Raw genomic sequence first — 18,938 nt, 5'->3', positions numbered from 1 at the left:
TGTTTTTAATGTAAAGGTTTTCTAAATTTTGAAAATAAAAAAGTACAATTGTAAAAGACGTATCCCCTCCCCTGAGAGGAATTGTAGATTGTCCATATGCAAATATCCTTCATTTCCAGACTTCTTGAATGCGTGCGAAAAGTGAATTTAGAGACGAGAGATTGTTTACCTACTTCACAGTGCGAAACCCTTATCAGTTCTACAAGAATGTGCGTCGGCTAACTCCCTAAACACTGCCTGGAGTGTCCAACTACCAAATGAGATAGAAACATTTAACTTTGGTTTAAAAAACTGCGTGGAAATTCTAGTCGTACGAAGCGCCATGTTCAGAATTCGTGTGGAAGTTGGTCTTCTGCTCTTCTTGTTGTTCAGATTCGAAACGGTACTGTCAGGTTGTCCAAAGTTCTGTGACTGTTCAACTTCAAGGAGTGGAAATAAGATAATTGCTAACTGTAAGGACCGTGGTCTTAAGGATATTTTGCCTCCACAGTATCTGGCAAACATATCGACATTGTGAGTACATTAACAAGCTTTTGCTTCTCCCATTGTAGTAGTATGAAAGTTCAGCTTATTTAGACCTTCAAATCACATTCTTTCATACTTAAGTATCCTGATAACTCCTAAGTATTGATTCCTAAACTTTCTCCATGCCTTAGAGAATCGTTTTTATTGCCTAAAGGGGATGAACTTACTGTATTTAGTCAAGCAAATTACATACGCGTTGCTAACTCAAATATGAACAGGGTAATACTTTGGTAGACATTTCGTCAGTAAACTCCCTTATTTTATAAAGTGTGTTGATCTTACGAGATCTTTTCTTAATCCCAACAGAGATCTGTCAGTTAACGAAATCTCATCACTGCCAAATAAAGCCTTTGGAAAACAAAAAACTCTCAAAAAACTGTAAGTAATATTTCTTGAGAACAATATTTAGATTGTATTCACAGGGCTAGCTCGCTATTCAAAAGGGCTTTGATTTTTCTTTTAGAAAGTGTGTGATTTATTTTGATTCTTTGATTTTGAATAATAATCTTTTGTTTAGTAAAATGTTATTTTACTTAAGGTATATTTATTTGAAGTGGCTTGAGCCTTTAAATAACGTACGTTAATAACGTACGTTAATAACGTACGTTAATAACGTACGTTAAATAACTAGTATGATGGAGTATAAGCGCACTTGATGTACAAGTCAAGTCATCATCGCATATCTAAGTGATGAATATTATGTTCAGGCAGGACTCGCTAGTGGACTCCTTCCGTTTTTGGAAACGGAAAATAGCTACACGTTCTTTCATCAGATCGTTGCTCCTTTGTAATGTAGATCAACAATGAAAAATGAAGATTTTTAAAAAGTTATGAGCAACTACTTGGAATGGAATATTTATAAAAATATTAATACTAATTGTGTGTCGTTAATATTTTATCATTTGTATCGAAAAGAGATTTCTCTGTATTTGTCTAAAAGTAAGAACATGCAATAGCAACAACAGCATCATCAACAATAACAACAACAACAACAGCAATGATAATGACGGCAATGAGAGCAACAATGATAATAACAGGAGCAACAACAACAATAAGGTATAACAACAACAACAACAACAACAACAACAATAATAATGACAACAATGACAGCAACAATGATAATAACAGGAGCAGCAACAACAATAAGGTATAACAACAACAACAACAACAACAATAATGACGACAATGACAGCAACAATGATAATAACAGGAGCAGCAACAACAATAAGGTATAACAACAACGACAAAAGCAATAATAATAACAAAGAAAAAAAAACTATAAATATCTTTACAATAAAAATTTTTTTTTTAGAAAAACACAAGTTTACTTGAATTTTTGGTAATCCACACCTTATGGGCATAATTGAACTATTTTCTTTGGATTTATTAATTAAGAGCTCTAATGTTTTCGACACCCTACAGTCCTATTTTCCTGGACAAGTTCATGTACGCATCCTTTGAGCTCATTATTGTTTAGACTTTCCAATAAGGTCAAATCAAAAGTCATCATAGTGCATGAGTTGATCTTGACCAATATTGACCAAAATTCTAATTAACATGATGTATTTGAAATTTATTTATTTTTCTTCGTTCTGCATCACAAGTTCTTCTATCAGCACAGTCTTATACTCTTAAATCTTATAGTCATCGCTCCTTCTCTGTAGCTGCTCCTGAACTCTGGAAATCACTTCCAATATCTCTCCGAAATGCATCAAGTCTGGCCTCATTCAAAACTGAACTTAAAACCTATCTCTTCAAATTAGCATATTCTTTGTAAATAATTTTTATTTTGTCGTTGTCTTTGTCGTTTGTTTACTAGCGCTTAGAACAGATTTGTATTTGCGCTTTATAAATAAATATTATTATTATTATTATTATTATTACTAGCAAAAATGTATGATAAATCCAGATTATACCCTAAGGAGACCATAACTATTTGGTAGTCATAATAAGCTATGTGTATTTTAGTTAGGTAAATGGGGTTGGAATTCCTATAAGCTTATAACAATCTGATAGGTCAATACAGTGTATATTTTTTATTTATTTCTAGCCAAAGGACCACAACTTGATAAAACATATTATTATGTTTATTATGTATGATTAGCTTTAATCAGACTATATGGCTATGATATGTCCATGCAATAGAATAACGAATCAAATCTCTAATTTAATAGATGAAATGAAGTATAGTTTTTGTCATCATCTAAAGGGATAAAGTATTCCAAAGTATTTTTGAAATTAGAGCTGGAAATGGCTTACAGATCATGAGGTTTTCGTGAAGCTCTGAAGACAATAGAGTCACTTAGTCTGCCCTATTTAATAATCTATAAAAACAAACATACATCTTATTTTAATTTTCTTAAGAAAACTAGACAAAACTGTTAGTGTTCTGGAACACTGATTGTGTGATTGCATTTGACTGGTGAAAGAAAATATCACAATCAATATTAAATAGTTGAATGAAAATGAATCACAGTCTAATTATATCTACTTTAAGAAGGGGTAAATTGAAATACTCTTTAGGTACAGTAAGTCATTCAGATGTAATTAATATATACACTAAAAGTGGGCAATCTGACGTAAGGCATCTGGTGTAAGGCCGACACAGATTGGAATTGAATTTTATCAAATGTGTAATTTCATTTTCTACTAAAATATTTGGAGTGAGTTGGATTGAGAAAATTAAATTCAAATGAGCAGGATTCTTTATCTCATTTACAGACTTCTCCTGGGTGACTGTTTTCTATTGGTTTTCCTAATTAAGCATTTATAATTCAATATATTTTATTAAATTGGTATTCATACAATATTTTGTTATAAGAAGTATGAATTAAAGTACTTGTAAAAGTTTCTGAGAAACCAATATTGATGTTTCAAAAATTATAAAACTTGCACTCTTAAAAACTAATAAGATTGCTAAAATCTGTGTTCATTCAACATCAAGAAAATATATACTTTAATATACTTTAGATGAGTAGTGCATTAGTGCACTATGAGCTTTTTAGTGAACATTTTGTCATGAAGGCTCTGTAGTTTAAGAAAGGTGAATAAATTATGCATGAGGTTTTTTACGGTTTGAAGCACGACGTGTTCAAAGCATTTTTGAAGTAATATTTCAAACATGCGAGAGAGTTCTTCCTCCGATTTCCAAACACTGAAAAATGAGTTGAAAAAACGAGGTGCAGCTGTTTGGAAATCGGAGGAAGAACTCTTAAGTGTTTCAAATCACTTTTCAAATTCATGAACATTTCTTGGAGAAAATCAAAGAAAAAGTTTATGAAATTTAATGCAAATGAAGAACACATTTCCAAACCACTGTCACAGTAGTGATTTGCTTTGTTTTCTACTCATTAAATATTCATGAGTTTTAGAAAATGTTTTCAACACATAGTGCTTCAAACCGTAAAAAACCTTATGTATAATCTATATGGAACACGAAAGCTTCAAGACTACCAAATTTAAATATATTCTCCAATCTTTCAGCTTATTAACCCATCATATTTTTGTTGTTGTTCAAATAAAACTATGTGGAAATATGAACATCTCAAAATATACCGATACTGATTATTTAATACTTGGCACGATTAACACTGAATATCACAAGGTCAAGAATACCCTGAGAATACTAAACTACAAGTACTCTTAATTTATTAAGTTTTTAATTATGAACAAAAACTTTTAAAATGTTAATTTTTTGATAAAACATTGGATTGAAAAACAATAATATTAGTTTAGATAATGTAATATTGTTTTTTCCAAATATTATTTTTAAGTAATATATGCAGTATGAGTGGCCGTGTTGTACCAGATATACAACCACGAGCCGAAGGCGAGTGATTGTATATCGGATACAACACAGACACGAATACTGTATATGACTTATCAAACGTCTAGGTTAGTTCCTTTGTGTTTCACTAAAATTTTCAAAGTTAAAGTGAATCTGGCCAAGAAAATCCAACTTAAAGTTTATGCAAATGAACACAGTTTTGTATCAGATTTACAACACTCTTCACGGTTGTGATTTCTGTTGTGTTTTCCTCATGAATTAGCTAAAAACTAGTGTGAGCTGCGTCGGTGTTTCTAATGAAACAGTAATGATGAAAAGGTAAATTATACACCTTGAAAAGATGAAAATACTGACGTTTCGGACGCTAGTATAATTTACCTTTTCATCATTACTGTTTCATGAATTATTAATGAGTTTGATAATAGTATTAACAATATTTTGGTTCTAAATTGTTGGTTTATATTGACCACTTTAAGAGCAATTAGTTGCTTTTGACATGAAATATAATCGGTCCCTCTTTTTTACTTTTCAAATAAATTTGTAAGATACCTTGAGTAGTTAAGGAAACAGGTGTTAGTCGACTTGCAATTTAGGGTCAGTTCATGTCCATGTTTTTAAATAGAGCTAATATAAAAGCATACAATTTTTGCTGGCATATCTATTTCCCTCGGTATCAAAACATGTCAAGTAATAATCTAGCATGTAGTTTTTATCATTCAACAGGCTTTTGTCAAGTAATAAGATATCCACTATTAAAACTGGTGCTTTCTCCGGATTAACAAGACTCTCCAAGCTGTAAGTTTTTCTTATATTGCAAAACATGGGATCCTTCTGCATGTAATGCACACCTATTGTATTCTTTCTTAGCATTGTTCTATCGTATTAATTAGGTTTTCTCCCCGTTTTATTGAATATACATAAATTGTGTAAAAGATGGGTTTTAACTTTTGTGGATGTCACATTTGTGAATATTAATTGGGATGAAACCAGGAGTGTCCATTACCACTAATGCAGCTGTTTGATGTATTGAACATCTTGGACTTCTGCTGTCATAATGTCAAATACATATCTTTTTTTGGCTTAGATAATTACATGATACAGGGTGGGGTCAAGGATGTAGTAGGCGTCAGCCATTTTTTAATCCCACCTAACCCTTAAACCCATTATTTAACTTTGAGCATATGGACAATATTTTCTCATATCAGTCTACATGTTATTCCCTTGATAATTATATTTTTAGCTGTCAACAGGATACATCGATATAGTTGTGACTTAAACAAAGAATCTCATTTTCAATGATGATGTAATGAAGTTTAAAAACGACATTAGTCCATTAGATATATCACTCAACTGGCGTTACTTATTTTATTTTTTAAATAAAAGTTTTATGACTGTAGATATTTTGGTTATTTTGACAGTGATCTGAGCCACAATAAACTGGTTATTCTTAATGGTGAACCTTTTAAAGGTCTGAGGTCTCTGAAAACTCTGTAAGTACCTTGCTTACCATCCTAACCCTTTAAAAGTTTATTTGGATAGTCTGAAACAACCTCTGGGCAGATCAAAGCCAGAGCAAATTAGGTTTTGCTCAGGAAGGAAACTAGAGTGGAGGATAACTCACAAATTAAGGAAGAGAGACTTAACAAAGAGTGTTGTAAAGAGGGGCGGGGTCCTAATCCCATTTCCCAGCCCCATTTTGATCAGATCATATATTCCTAGCCTACGTTTTGCTCAAATGTCAATCCCATTACCATTTTTTGATTGTTTTTTTGTTTGTTTGGTTTGTTTATCCCATTGGACCCAGTGCATAAAATCTCATTTTCCAAGCCCAAAGAAACAAACCCCAGTTCCCATTTTACTCCTTCAAGACCCTCAACAAACTCTGAATCAAACCCAATATTCCTTAGCCATCCCCCTTGTTCCAATCTTGGCCTACCTTCAGGTTCATTCCCATCTTAGTGTGATGATTCTGTATTCTGATTTATTTGTAATATGAGTATACATTTTTACTATGATTGTAGAGATCTTAGTCACAATGAATTGAACTACATCAATGTTACTGTCTTCACTGGTCTCAAGAAGCTGAGACAATTGTAAGTAGACTTCACTTTTAACTAGCCACTATTTTTGATTATATTTTGGAGTATTTTGATATGAATATGTAGCATTTTTAAAAGGTTTACTCTCGTTAGGGGTGAGGTCGAAACAATGGTCCAAAATAGGGACCCGATTTTATGAATTAAGGTGGTGGGTACCGGTACATACGCCCTCCCCCCTCAAAACTCTTCAAATGCTCGATACTGGAGGTCTGTAGTAGCAATTTCTATACGCAAATATGCTATTAAGCATACATTCAGACAGACAGTCCATTCATTTCCGTGATTTGGCTTTTAGTTTTGGAGATATTTGGGGACAAAATCTAAGATTTCACTTCTGGAGGTGGTGGGTACCAGGAAACACCACCCCTCCCCCCTACATCAGGTACCGTGAGAAGACGATTGTTTTGTCCTCATCCCTTAACCTAGGGTGGCATAATGGTAGGGCATTTGCCAAAATTCAAATAAAAATGAAAAAAGGTTTTTGGTATTTTCATTTGAAAAGATTTTCTTTTTATCCAGAATTTTGTCCTCGAACAAATTTATTATTATTCCTGATGCAACCCTCAAGCCTCTGGAATCCCTAAGGAGTGTGTGAGTATACAACACATATTTTCTGACCTTGGACTTTGCATTTTACATTTGAGAGATTGTTTTACATTACATCCAAACATGAAATTGCTGGTTTTCAATCATTCTCAAGGGAGTGAAATAGCAAAAGACATGGTAGCCATGTAGGTTCAATGATATAAAAGAATAATTCGTTGACAATATCATTTGTTAAATTCGACCAAGATGGCGGCTATGACATCATAAGCAAGTGAAGAATACCGAAAATGGGTGACCATAAATTCTATCCATGACGAAATGGAATAGTGGAAACTGGATTGTGGGATCCAGTGTTCCCAATTTTCGGGAATTCAGCACCAACAATTTATAATCCATGTACAAACATGTCCAAAAACTTTGAGGTCATGAAGTGGAATGGTAGGACCAAAAAGACTAGGGAAAGAAAAAAAGATTTTCACAAAGAAAATTGGAAAGAAAATCGTCTGGAGCGATCAGTCTTGCAGTAAATAATCTCTCCTAATTTGTCCACTCGTTTTGGAACTCGAATTTACTTGTGAAGGTATTTTCAAATTAAAATTATCAAATCAAACAAAATAAACTTAGGGGAACACAGAAATAACTGGGAATTTCATTAAAGAACTGCTGGTAAATAAGATGTAAGTTTTTGCCATTTTGGTCGTAATCTCATATTAATCTTTCTCTTGATCCTTCTAAATGCTCCATCCGTTATACCAACACCTGTCGTATCGAGCAATAAAATTCCCTTTACGTCAAAGGATATTCTTTCGAAAATTTTAATTTTAATTTTAATTTAAACTTTAAAATTATTACACAATTAAACAATATGTTTATTGAATTTTACGAAAAGACATTTATTTAGGAAATCCTCATTATTGACATTCGTATTTTCGCCATGTTTTATTCATTTGTTGGTTTTTGTGGTAGCAAAAATATATTTGCTTTAAGATGTTTTTTATATGAAGGAATTAGTCTGTCGTCTCTTCTATCAGTCCACACGTCTTTTAGCTTCATTGTTTTTGACTTCCTAAATTTTGTCCTAAAAAAAAGGTTTTACAGAGTGAAAATTAAAAAAAAACTAGAATATTTTATACAAAAAGATCTTGTAGCTGTGAGCTACATCGCTGTATCAGTTTTCCCGCTCCAACAGTCGAGAAGAGTTTATTGTTTCGTGAGTTAGAAAAGAAGGAAGAACAATATGAGCAAGCAATTCGAGGAAATATCGAAAGAAAGAAAGCTTAAAGCCCTCCAAGAAGGACAGTTTTACTTCTTCGCTAATTTAAAGCGAGTTATCGAAGAATTATTAGAAGTATGTCAATCGCTACGTCGAAATGCAAGCTGCATTCAAGCCTTGATTCAACAAGGAGAGCTCTCTTTACAAAGCATCAATAAACTGGTTGTGACGTGTGATTACTTGGAGGCAAGAATTCAAGATGACATGAACAAACTCGTTCAGTTTATGCGTCATATGATTATAATGTTTGATCAAGTGATGATCGTGATGGAGGACAATGTAAGACAAGAGTTCTTGGCGGTCAAAGAGATGATGAATAAAGTGGTAGAACCTCGGTGTTCTTTGAGCCAAAGTACTATGAGTTTGGTGTGGAGAAAAGCAAAATTAGCAAGAGAACGACAAGGCTCGTTGGATTCCTCCGTTTGATGTCAGTCCGGGTTTAAACGGTCGTGGAAGGGAAGCTATATTGACCAATAAACTAACGAATAAACAGAACACTGCATGTCCAATACCATTAGATACTCTTGAGTACAGAGATATTAGAAAATGATCCAAATTAAAATGAAAAGCAAAATGTCTTCCCGTAATACCGTGTTTCATCTTGCTGTCTTCATTCTGTCTATTGTCGTTCTTTTTCCCTCCACAATTCACACTGAAGTCCATTATAAAATGTTCGTTACGCTTGTTTGTCTCTTTGAGCATCGAATCAAACTTGACTCCCCAAGTATTATACTCTAGTGCTACATCTCGCGTTATTATTTGAATAACTATGTATTGCGCAGCATATGATGAAACACTTATCAAAACTGCAGTCTCTTTAGCTGTCACAGACATGTAGTAACTGTCGCGCCCAAATTTGAGCGCATCGGCTGCCAAGGCACCACAGCTGTTCCCTTCAGGGCGTTCTAGATATCAGTAGATCGCTTGGTCAAGGTTGCGCGCGCTTGCAAACGAGTTGACGAGTCATAAACTAAAATAAAAGAAGCCTTGGAGTATCGCGCAACAAAGAACAATAAAATAGTCACTGACTTTTATTTCAAAACTCGTCATCGTCTTTTTGGTCGGCTACGATTTGATTGAGTGTGTGCAACGTTGAGAAAAGCAATAATCCTTCACAGGGTCTCACTTTGTTCAGCTCTCTCGGTGAATATCGCCTGCTTTCTTTTAAGTGAATTATACTTACAGTTTTCTTATTCCGTACTATCTGTCACTAGGGACGTGTCATCCACTAATCTGCTTTGCGACTGTCATGTTAAATGGCTTCTAAAGCTTAAAAAGAACAAAGTATCCGTCAAAGGAACTTGTGGATATCCAGAACCCCTAAAGTACAACGAGATTGGAGACATCTCTCCGAAGAACCTTCAATGTGGTAAGATATCTAGGCCAGGAAACATCTTTGAATCTTATTGAACCCTGAAACGACCTCTGGGCTGATCTAAGTCAGGGCATGGCTAACTCACAGATTGAACCCTGAAACAACCTCTGGGATGATCTAAGTCAGGGCACAGCTGACTCACAGATTGAACCCTGAAACAACCTCTGGGCTGATCTAAGTCAGGTACATGGCTAACTCACAGATTGAACCCTGAAACAACCTCAGGGCTGATCTAAGTCAGGGCATGGCTAACTCACAGATAGAACCCTGAAACAACCTCTGAGCTGATTTAAGAGGGGGGTCGGCTAATTCACAGATCGAAATCTAGCATGTTAGTTTGTGCAGAGGGAGGAAAACGCGTCTTGGAACGGCTTGAAGAAAACCCTCGAATCAAGGGAGAGACCTAACAAACTCCTAACAAACATTACTCACATGTGATGCTGAGTCTGGATATGAACCAAAGACCCCAGAGGCGAATACACTACCCCATACACCGCCTTTGACTCCCACAGTCCAACTGTTACGAGCTACAACTGATATAATTATTGTTGTTTTTAGATACTCTTCAGTTACCATTTTATTCATTCAAACCAAAAAACGATGAAGTTGGAATAAAAGGAGACTCATTTACCTATACTTGTGGCACGACGTGGATTCCCGGGCTTAAAATCAACTGGTACAAAAACGAGAAGCTCCTTATACCTAACTCACCTGATCTACGCGGAGAGATCGCATTCCAGACTGACTTGAAAGCTGCTCGCATCATCACCATGCTAAACTTTCAAAAGCTAGACGTTGAAGATACTGGTGTTTATAGGTGTGTTATTTCAAGTGACAAGACCTCGAAAGAGGGAAAATCATCGCTTGTTGTCTTACCTGGAGGTTCTAAATATTGCCATGCAGAAATAACTAAGACCAAGAAAGGAACTTTTCATTGGGATAATGTAGCTATGGGAAGTATTGCTCAGCTTCCTTGTCCCGCGGGAACAATGCGGGTGTCCTCGAAGAAAGGATTTGCTTACAGGAAATGCTCGGCGGAGGGGAAATGGATGGATGTAGAGGCAGATGGCTGTGGTTTTGTTGATAGTTTGACTCAAGAGTTGTACGATTTAAAACAGGTATTTTTTTTGCGTTCATACTTTATTTCTCCTTCTCATTCCATCCTTGCTCTTCCCTCGTTCGTCTGTACCTTTACTACCTTTCCTCTTTTCTTCCCTTTTTCTTTTCTCTCTTTCTTTTCCCTCCCTTATCATCCACGTGCCACTCACCTCTTACTCATAATAGCATAGTTCGCGGTTACTAAAAATAGATATAGCAAAGCCTTCTTCCCATTTTGCTCTTCCTCGTTCGTCTGTACCTTTCAGCCTACCATTCCTCTTTTCTTTTCCCTTTGTTCTCCTTCCCTTTGTTCTCCTTCCCTTTGTTCTCCTTCCCTTTGTTCTCCTTCCCTTTGTTCTCCTTCCCTTTGTTCTCCTTCCCTTTGTTCTCCTTCCCATTGTTCTCCTTTCCTTTGTTCTCCTTCCCATTGTTCTCCTTCCCTTTGTTCTCCTTCCCTTTGTTCTCCTTCCCTTTTTTCTTCTTCCCTTTTTTCTCCTTCCCTTTTTTCTCCTTCCCTTTGTTCTCCTTCCCTTTGTTCTCCTTCCCTTTGTTCTCCTTCCCTTTGTTCTCCTTCCCTTTGTTCTCCTGCCCTTTGTTCTCCTTCCCTTTGTTCTCCTTCCCTTTGTTCTCCTTCTCTTTGTTCTCCCCTTTGTTCTCCCCTTTGTTCTCCTTCCCTTTGTTCTCCTTCCCTTTGTTCTCCTTCCCTTTGTTCTCCTTCCCATTGTTTTCCTTCCCTTTGTTCTCCTTCCCTTTGTTCTCCTTCCCTTTGTTCTCCTTCCCTTTGTTCTCCTTCCCTTTGTTTTCCTTCCCTTTGTTCTCCTTCCCTTTGTTCTCCTTCCCATCGTTCTCCTTCCCATTGTTTTCCTTCCCTTTGTTCTCCTTCCCTTTGTTCTCCTTCCCTTTGTTCTCCTTCCCTTTGTTCTCCTTCCCTTTGTTCTCCTTCCCTTTGTTCTCCTTCCCTTTGTTCTTCTTCCCTTTGTTCTCCTTCCCATTGTTCTCCTTCCCTTTGTTCTCCTTCCCTCCCTCTTTACACATCATCCACGTACCACTCACCTCATCTTACTCATAATTTACGCTTTTTAAAATTTCAGTCGCCTTTAAACAGCACAACTGCCATTACCATGTGTAAAGCTCTGCTGAGAATCACCAAGAACACGACGCGCTTCAAGTCAGACGTCGATATCACGTACGCTGCTGAGATCCTTGATCGTATTCGACCTTACATGAGCGGTGGGCAGCAGGTCAGTGTCTTACTTAACTTTCAAATGTTTTATCCAACCCCACAACCTCTGGGCTTACGAAAGTGGCATGGGTGATTCATATAACGAATTAGAATTAAGCGCGTTAGGTTTTGCGGTTGGAGACAAACTGGAGAACCCGGAGAAAAACCCTTGAATCAAGGGAGATAACTAACAAACTCTACTCACATGTAATGTCGAGTCTTGGAATCAAACCCGATACCACAGACGGTTTAGAGGCGAGTTCCCTACCGCTACACCACCTTGATCTTCAAATCAGTCAAAGGCACTGAAATAGTTCAGGGGAATTTTCTGCATATGATGGATTGAGAATGGAATTGTTTGCTTCTTCCACACCCTTCCCTGTCCAAGACTCGCCTCTCTCTTCGTTAATGTATCAGATTTGCATATGTAATTGTGTACGCAGGCGCACTTGTGCTGTCGTGGCCATGCGGTAGACTGCAATATTGTTATGAGTAAAGAGTATTGCGTAAATGTATTGTTCCTTCGTTCTCAAACGCGGGTGTACCTTGTTGGCAGCTCAACACTCTTTACGTCTGCACAGGCTAGAAAAATATTCTCAATGACATGTCATTGCACTTGACTTGTGATAACACTCAGTTGTTTTAAGCTATTCTTATTCTATAGATTGGTCAAACTATGGTCCATATAGTCAGCAATTTGATGAATATCGAGGATTCAATTCTAGCTGAAGCTCAAAAGAAATCCAAGGCTTGTTCAAGGTAAACGCTACAATTCTGATCTTATCAAGAGTCGTAAAAACCTGTTATCTTGTGGTATAACGCCTCTTTTATCAAATTAAAATGGTTTTCGTATGAGGGGTACTGAAGAATAGGAAACGCGTGTGCAGTTTTGAAAGAACGCGGAGGTTGGCAGAACACGAAAGAAGTGTTAAAGCCCCGTTTACACTGGCGATTTTTGCTGCGATTTTTGCTGCGATTTTTGCTGCGATTTTTGCTGCGATTTTTGCTGCGATTTTTGCTGCGATTTTTGCTGCGATTTTTGTGGCAATAAATAAATATGAAAAAGTGAAAATATGAAATATGAAATCTTTTGTCTCATCCTTCAAAAGAGACATTCGTCTAGGAAAATCTTGGTATCCTGAAAAAAGCTTTACTAGTAAATTCTTTACCATTATTTATTATGGACAAAATCGCAAAATCGCTAGTGTAAACTGGGCTTTAGGAGAAGTATATTCTTTACAAAAGTATCACAATCACAATCCACTTAACTCTGGACATTGTTTCTCATGTTTCTCCAGCTTAGTCCTGGTTCTTGAAGAGTTAGCCAATACAGCTCAAGCAAGAACAAAACTTGTCGCTAGTAATATAGGTATCAGCACCGTAAACCTTTATCCAGCAGCTTACAAAGGAAAGACATGCGCAGCATTTCGTAACGATAAAGGACAGCTCAATACCATATCTTGTAGTTTATTCTGGCAAAACGCTTCGACTTTTTCACCCTCTGAGGTAAGTGACGTCATCGCAGGGAGCTAATACTTCATTTTCGAGTATTCTTTTCACAGGGTTAGCCTCGACGTTGTGTAGAATAGTCACGTGTTCCAGTGAAGGTCAATGGAATTTCAAAGTGTTTGTGCATTCTTTAGTTTACCGTCGGTATTTGTGAATATTTAGACACCGAAATGAGGCCAACCCTGGGTAATTGAGTCTGTAATCAATGAACACAGCGGTATTGTACGAATAGCGCAGCGCAACCGTGACGTCATAAAAACGAAGACAAAGGCGAAATTCGGACAAACAAACTTACAAGTAATTACTTTCAGCAGATAATTTTCACAGCCGATCGCAGTTTATCTTAGTTTACATGGGTTATTATTGTAACTTTAAGTAAAAATAATAAAATCGGTTCGTATAATCCTCGTAGCGGTTAAACAGAATGCAATGTTTGTCCGAATCTTTAAGATATTTTTAGAATCATTGCGCTGCGCTATCCGAAAATGGTCTATTGAGATAAAAGTTGCATTTAAAAAAAATATAAATATTTGCAACATGGGATAATTATATAGTCAAGCCGGGCCTCACGAAGAAAAGTTTGCATTGAATTTTTCCTTGATTTTCCATTCGCTTGTATCATAGCATAGTATCGTAGATAACATTTTTCCGTGTTTTTTTTTTTTTTCGTCTAGCAAACCTTGGAAGCTTCAGTACACCTTCCCAAGGACATGTTTGTTGGCCGTCTAGTTCTTCCAACTACTGAGATAAAACTAAACTTTATCGTCTTCAAGAACAGCAAATTATTTCCTCGCATTATAAATGGCTCACTCGTTGACAATCCTAAAGTTGTTACCAGTGTTGTTCAGTTACGCATTGGTAAGTTATTGGAGCAATTTCGTGGGGTGGGGGTGGTTGAGATGCGTGGGGGAGGGGGGTGGAGGGTTTTGGAAAACTTTATTCCCCGTATAAATGTACACTGCCATCACAGTCGTAAACCAAGGAGAGAGAGAGAGAAGAGGCCTCACCCAGTACCTCACTCCTTCCCTTGAGTCTCGGGTAACCAGAGCACAACAGCAAATTGTTTGAAGTATTACTCCTTGAGTCTCCCTAATAGTCGTGCATCGTCAGAAACAATGTAAGAAGTTTACTAAATACAGGTATTTAATTGTACGGCATTCATAGATACACCGCTGATCAACTTGACCCAGCCCATAGCGGTCAAGTACCACATTGATCAGGTATTTTTACTTTGTAAAATTCTTGTATAAGAAAAACTTCAGAGTTGCTAGATATGATGTACTTATAATGGTACTTGTGGTCTGTTTCAGCGAGGTCTTTCATCACCTATCTCAGGATACTGGAAACAAAGCCAACAAGGTAGGGGGAGGGGGTCGGGGAACTCTCACTTAAAGTGCCGGGGGTTAGTATCGGTCAAATTCTCTGTACAATATTTCTGAGAACCACCCTCACTCCGGCCATCCCTACCCATAACTTCCTGATACCAATCCACATTGCATCCCTTTTTTGTGTTCTAACAATGTTCTTGGTTCGTGATTTTTTTTCCAGGAGGTATTGGTGCCTGGCTTGAGAACAAGGACTGTATACTGAGTAAAGAAAGTAACAACACCATAACACATTGTGCACGGCTGGTTGACAAGACCTACTTTGCTATCTTGATGGTAAGATGTCATTAGGAAACCCACACAACCAAAATAAGTTATATACAAAATCTGAATATTTTTACGTGAGACTACATTGTTATGGGGCTGGAAACAGCGGCGAGTCTGGCGTTTTATGTTATTAGGGTTGGAAAGGGGTATAACACGCCAATCAAAATTCCCTAAACCAGGCTTAATGGGCTAATACGCCATATACGGTGTCTAGATTGGACAATTTAACCCATTTTCCGTTTCTGGACCCTTTCTGGACTAATTTGAATATTTGTATGCTTTAGTCTGTCGATAAGAGTGCCGATGCATCTGGACAGAGTCAACGGAATGGCTTTATGCTGGAGCCAATGGTATACGTGGGTGCGGCCGTTTGTGTACTTCTACTGCTGATAACCTTTATAACATATGCGGTATTCAGGTAAATACACGGATATACTCGTGCATATATCCAATATATCACCAGTATATTATACTAGAGTTATTGTCACGCGAATAAAATATATTGATACAAAGGGAATGACGTCATACTGATAATCACGTGACTCTCCCCAGGAAATTGCGTTACAACCGAGATGACGCGGCCATGCTTATGAACCTGTGTCTAGCGTTGTTGGTCGCTGTGGTGGTGTTCGTGGCGGGAATATATCACGTGACCAATACTTTAGTGTGCCGTGCAGTTGGAGTATTACTGCATTATTTTCTCCTTTGTTCTCTGTTTTGGATTGGTTGTGGTGGACTCTGTTTGTGTCGACTTATTCGTACGGCCATCACTCCTGAGGAATTTAACCCTGTTTTGCGCTATTACATGATAAGCTGGGGTAAGTACCAATCACCTTGTGTATCGACCTCTTGGACATTGCTTTTCATTGCACTCACTTTTATTGTTTCAGGCATTCCTCTTATTATCTGTGGAATAACTGTTGCTGGGAATCCTGATAACTACAGCGTTGATAAATAGTAAGTCAATAAGTTTTAGAAATGATGCTCCTCATATGAAATTCCACCAATGAAACACGTAATATCAACCATATAATGACGTCACATCTATCATTGAATTCCGTCGCGTCAAACAGTCAGTGACGTCGTATCAGTTAATTCATCATGTCGGTCATTCAATCACACCATTAACATCACATCGGACGACATAACATCACGTCACGTTACACAACATCACATTACATCACACCACGTCACATCAAATCCACGTCACTTATCATCAATCGGTGCGTAATCTGCTCAAGGAACATCAGACCACGTCACATCAGACCACGTCACATCAAACCCCCGTCACATCTCATCAATCAGTGCGTAACCTGCTTAAGGAACCGTCTCATGATTATAAATAGCAAAGGTCTATTATTAAGTGTTTATATTTTCCTGTTTCAGTTGTTGGCTTAAGCCCAACCCATTCCTGGGTGCCTTTGTTGGCCCAGCTTGTCTAGTTGTCCTTATCGACATCATCATGTTTATACGCCTCAACAATCTCGCACTAAAAACCTATGATTCCCTTGCCTACGAAAAGCATGTCCTCCAGACGGAAGCAGGGGAAGAAACTGCAGTTGCAACACAAGATGAAACCTTACCCGACCAAATAGCATCAAAGTGTGAACTAATCCAACACATGGAAGAAGCTTTACCGCCAAAGGAGGAGATATTCGTGTACCAGAAAGGAAGCCTCTTAGTATTGTTAATGATTCTAGTTAATTTTGCACTGGGATTTCTGCTTGTTCGATTTCAGCATTCGCGGTTCTTGAACATAGCACTAAGTTGTGCCTATGCGGTGGCGAACATCACACTTGGGTTAATAATATTTCTGTTCCATTGCTTTAAAAACAAGAGAGCCAAACAATATTGGATCGACCTTTTAAAGATATGTGTTTGGAAAAAGAAGTACGTTTTAGATCAGGAAGAAGAATCACACCAAGATAAAGTGACAACTACGTTAATTAATGGAGACACCGTGAGAGAAAACGGTGTTCCAGCCCCGATTATTCCTCAAATTAACGGCGCCCCTGCCACACCTGTCGGCTCTGATATCCAATCGAACGTTTCTGTCCCATCGTCTGCGGCTTTGATAATTGATATTCCTATTAACGGCGGCAGGACTGTAGAGAATGGTGGTCGAGCTCCAGTCAATTACCCGGGCTCTCCACCAGGATCAGATAAACATTCCGTTACTACTTCAATGTCAGACAGGCAGTCCTGTGTATCTGCACCGCTTCCTCTAAGTCATGCTCCTCCAAACATTAACCAACATACACCGGGGTATCGAAATAGCTATTGTGTACCGGAAATGGAGAACAAGAAAAAGAAAGGAAAGAAAAAGAAAGAAAGAATACCACTTGCGATACCAGAGAAAATTTTAATAACCAGTTCAAGGGAGTCGAGTATTAAGCTGAAAAATGAAGAAAATGGTTCGAGAAAACAGTCTCAAAATTCGCTTTGCGATCAAGTGAAGAGAAATATAGAGCCGGGAATAACAGTATCAGAGACTGCTCCGTCCGAGCAGTCATCACGAGGGCCTGGGGGCTACTTGGATGCTCCTTTTAACCCCTATTCTTCATGTGCCTCATCGGGTGTGTCAGTACCGGCAGCTTGTGACCTCCAACCCCGACCCCCCATACCTGGAGCACAAGACATGTTACCGCCATGGTCAGGAGGGAGGGGAGAGCCTATTCCTGATCATTACCCGCATCTACCGTACGGTGCTGGGCAATTCAATTACGTTGGAAATATACCCATGCAAGAACCTTATACTCAGAATCCTGAGGAACGTTATGTTACTCTTCCTCAACGACTTAATGGGGCTGTGCGGCAAAGACCATCCGAACATGTCTATGAATCCATCACTGAACCACCTCAAAATGGACCGAATAACACAGGGAACCCACCTCCCTCTCATGAACAGAATGGGCCAAATATACCTGATAATGAAATTCCATACACTGAAAATAATCCTTTACTACTACCCCCACGGGGTGCGCATCTTAATGGACCTTCTAATCATAATCTTCCTCGAAAAAGGCCGCGAAGAAACTCTGATAAATCTAGAACCAGGAGGAGTAGGGAGGGGAATTCACAACCTAAAAGAAGACACACGTCTTCTCTCCCGCCACATCGGACGTCGGCGGCGTCTTTAAAAACTGAACGAGTCAAACCTGAACCAAAAGAATGGGTAGCTGATCCAGTCCCTCGTTTAACTTACGTCCCCGTGCCGCATTTGGGTAACACCACTAATGAGACTCGTAACGAGACTAGTGTGTAGTTTGATATCATAGTAGGTTTTGTATGACTGAAAGATTTGGTATATGTAGGCTATGAAGCGCTGTGTAGTGGCAAGCCGGGCCATACTGAAACGCGATGGCGCTACTTCCAAGAATCCTGGTTAAAAACAGCTCGCGCTCTGATTAGCCATGAAGCACCGTGCCGTGGCAAGCCCGGCCATACTCCTTCGTAATGGCGCTGCCTCCAAGCATCCTGATTTAAAAACGTCGCGCGCTCTGATTGGATCACTAGAGTAACTCATTAGACCCAACTCCGTGCTGTGCAAAAAGGATTTCTACGGTTATGTGGCTGCTTCACGGTTTATAGGCAACGTTTGATATTGTGTTGGTTTTGTATAAGAATAAATAACACTGAAAGTGCACTACAAGCATCTTCAGTTAGTCTGTGTAGGAACTTCCTAAAGATATTTCTCAGTTTATTTTCACTGTTCTTGACGGGTGAACCTAGTTCTAAAACAAGGAAAAGTTAGTATATCAACTACTCGGCTACCAGTTGGCGAAACACTACAAGTATAACTTGTGAAACAAATAATAAACCACCATATGTTTTGAACACTTTTGTATTTTA

General features: G+C 37.9%; 2 protein-coding genes across 2 annotated transcripts; both read left to right on the top strand.

Annotated features, from left to right (window-relative positions):
- The first annotated feature begins 136 nt into the window (after positions 1-136).
- LOC116299599 (adhesion G protein-coupled receptor A3) lies at positions 137-18,923 on the top strand. The gene is made up of 19 exons (XM_031708274.2): positions 137-513; positions 832-903; positions 5,036-5,107; positions 5,731-5,802; positions 6,334-6,405; positions 6,931-7,002; positions 9,445-9,599; positions 10,164-10,723; positions 11,795-11,944; positions 12,590-12,684; positions 13,224-13,431; positions 14,109-14,292; positions 14,599-14,654; positions 14,745-14,793; positions 14,983-15,095; positions 15,371-15,504; positions 15,639-15,904; positions 15,977-16,043; positions 16,473-18,923. The coding sequence occupies exons 1-19, from the start codon at positions 323-325 to the stop codon at positions 18,349-18,351; spliced, it is 4,467 nt and encodes a 1,488-aa protein (XP_031564134.2). The 5' UTR covers positions 137-322; the 3' UTR covers positions 18,352-18,923.
- LOC116299600 (uncharacterized) lies at positions 7,974-8,919 on the top strand. The gene has a single exon (XM_031708275.2). It carries the CDS (start codon positions 8,195-8,197, stop codon positions 8,654-8,656), a length of 462 nt encoding a protein of 153 aa, XP_031564135.2. The 5' UTR covers positions 7,974-8,194; the 3' UTR covers positions 8,657-8,919.
- Positions 18,924-18,938: the final 15 nt, after the last annotated feature.

This window comes from Actinia tenebrosa, unplaced genomic scaffold (assembly GCF_029948245.1).
Source record: "Actinia tenebrosa isolate PJP-AT-01 unplaced genomic scaffold, QUT_ActTen_1.0 PGA_scaffold12__29_contigs__length_12842862, whole genome shotgun sequence".
In the NCBI taxonomy this organism is placed as follows: Eukaryota; Metazoa; Cnidaria; class Anthozoa; order Actiniaria; family Actiniidae; genus Actinia; species Actinia tenebrosa.
The sequence above is the reverse complement of the archived record's forward strand: the minus strand, read 5'-3'. Positions and strand labels throughout refer to the sequence as shown.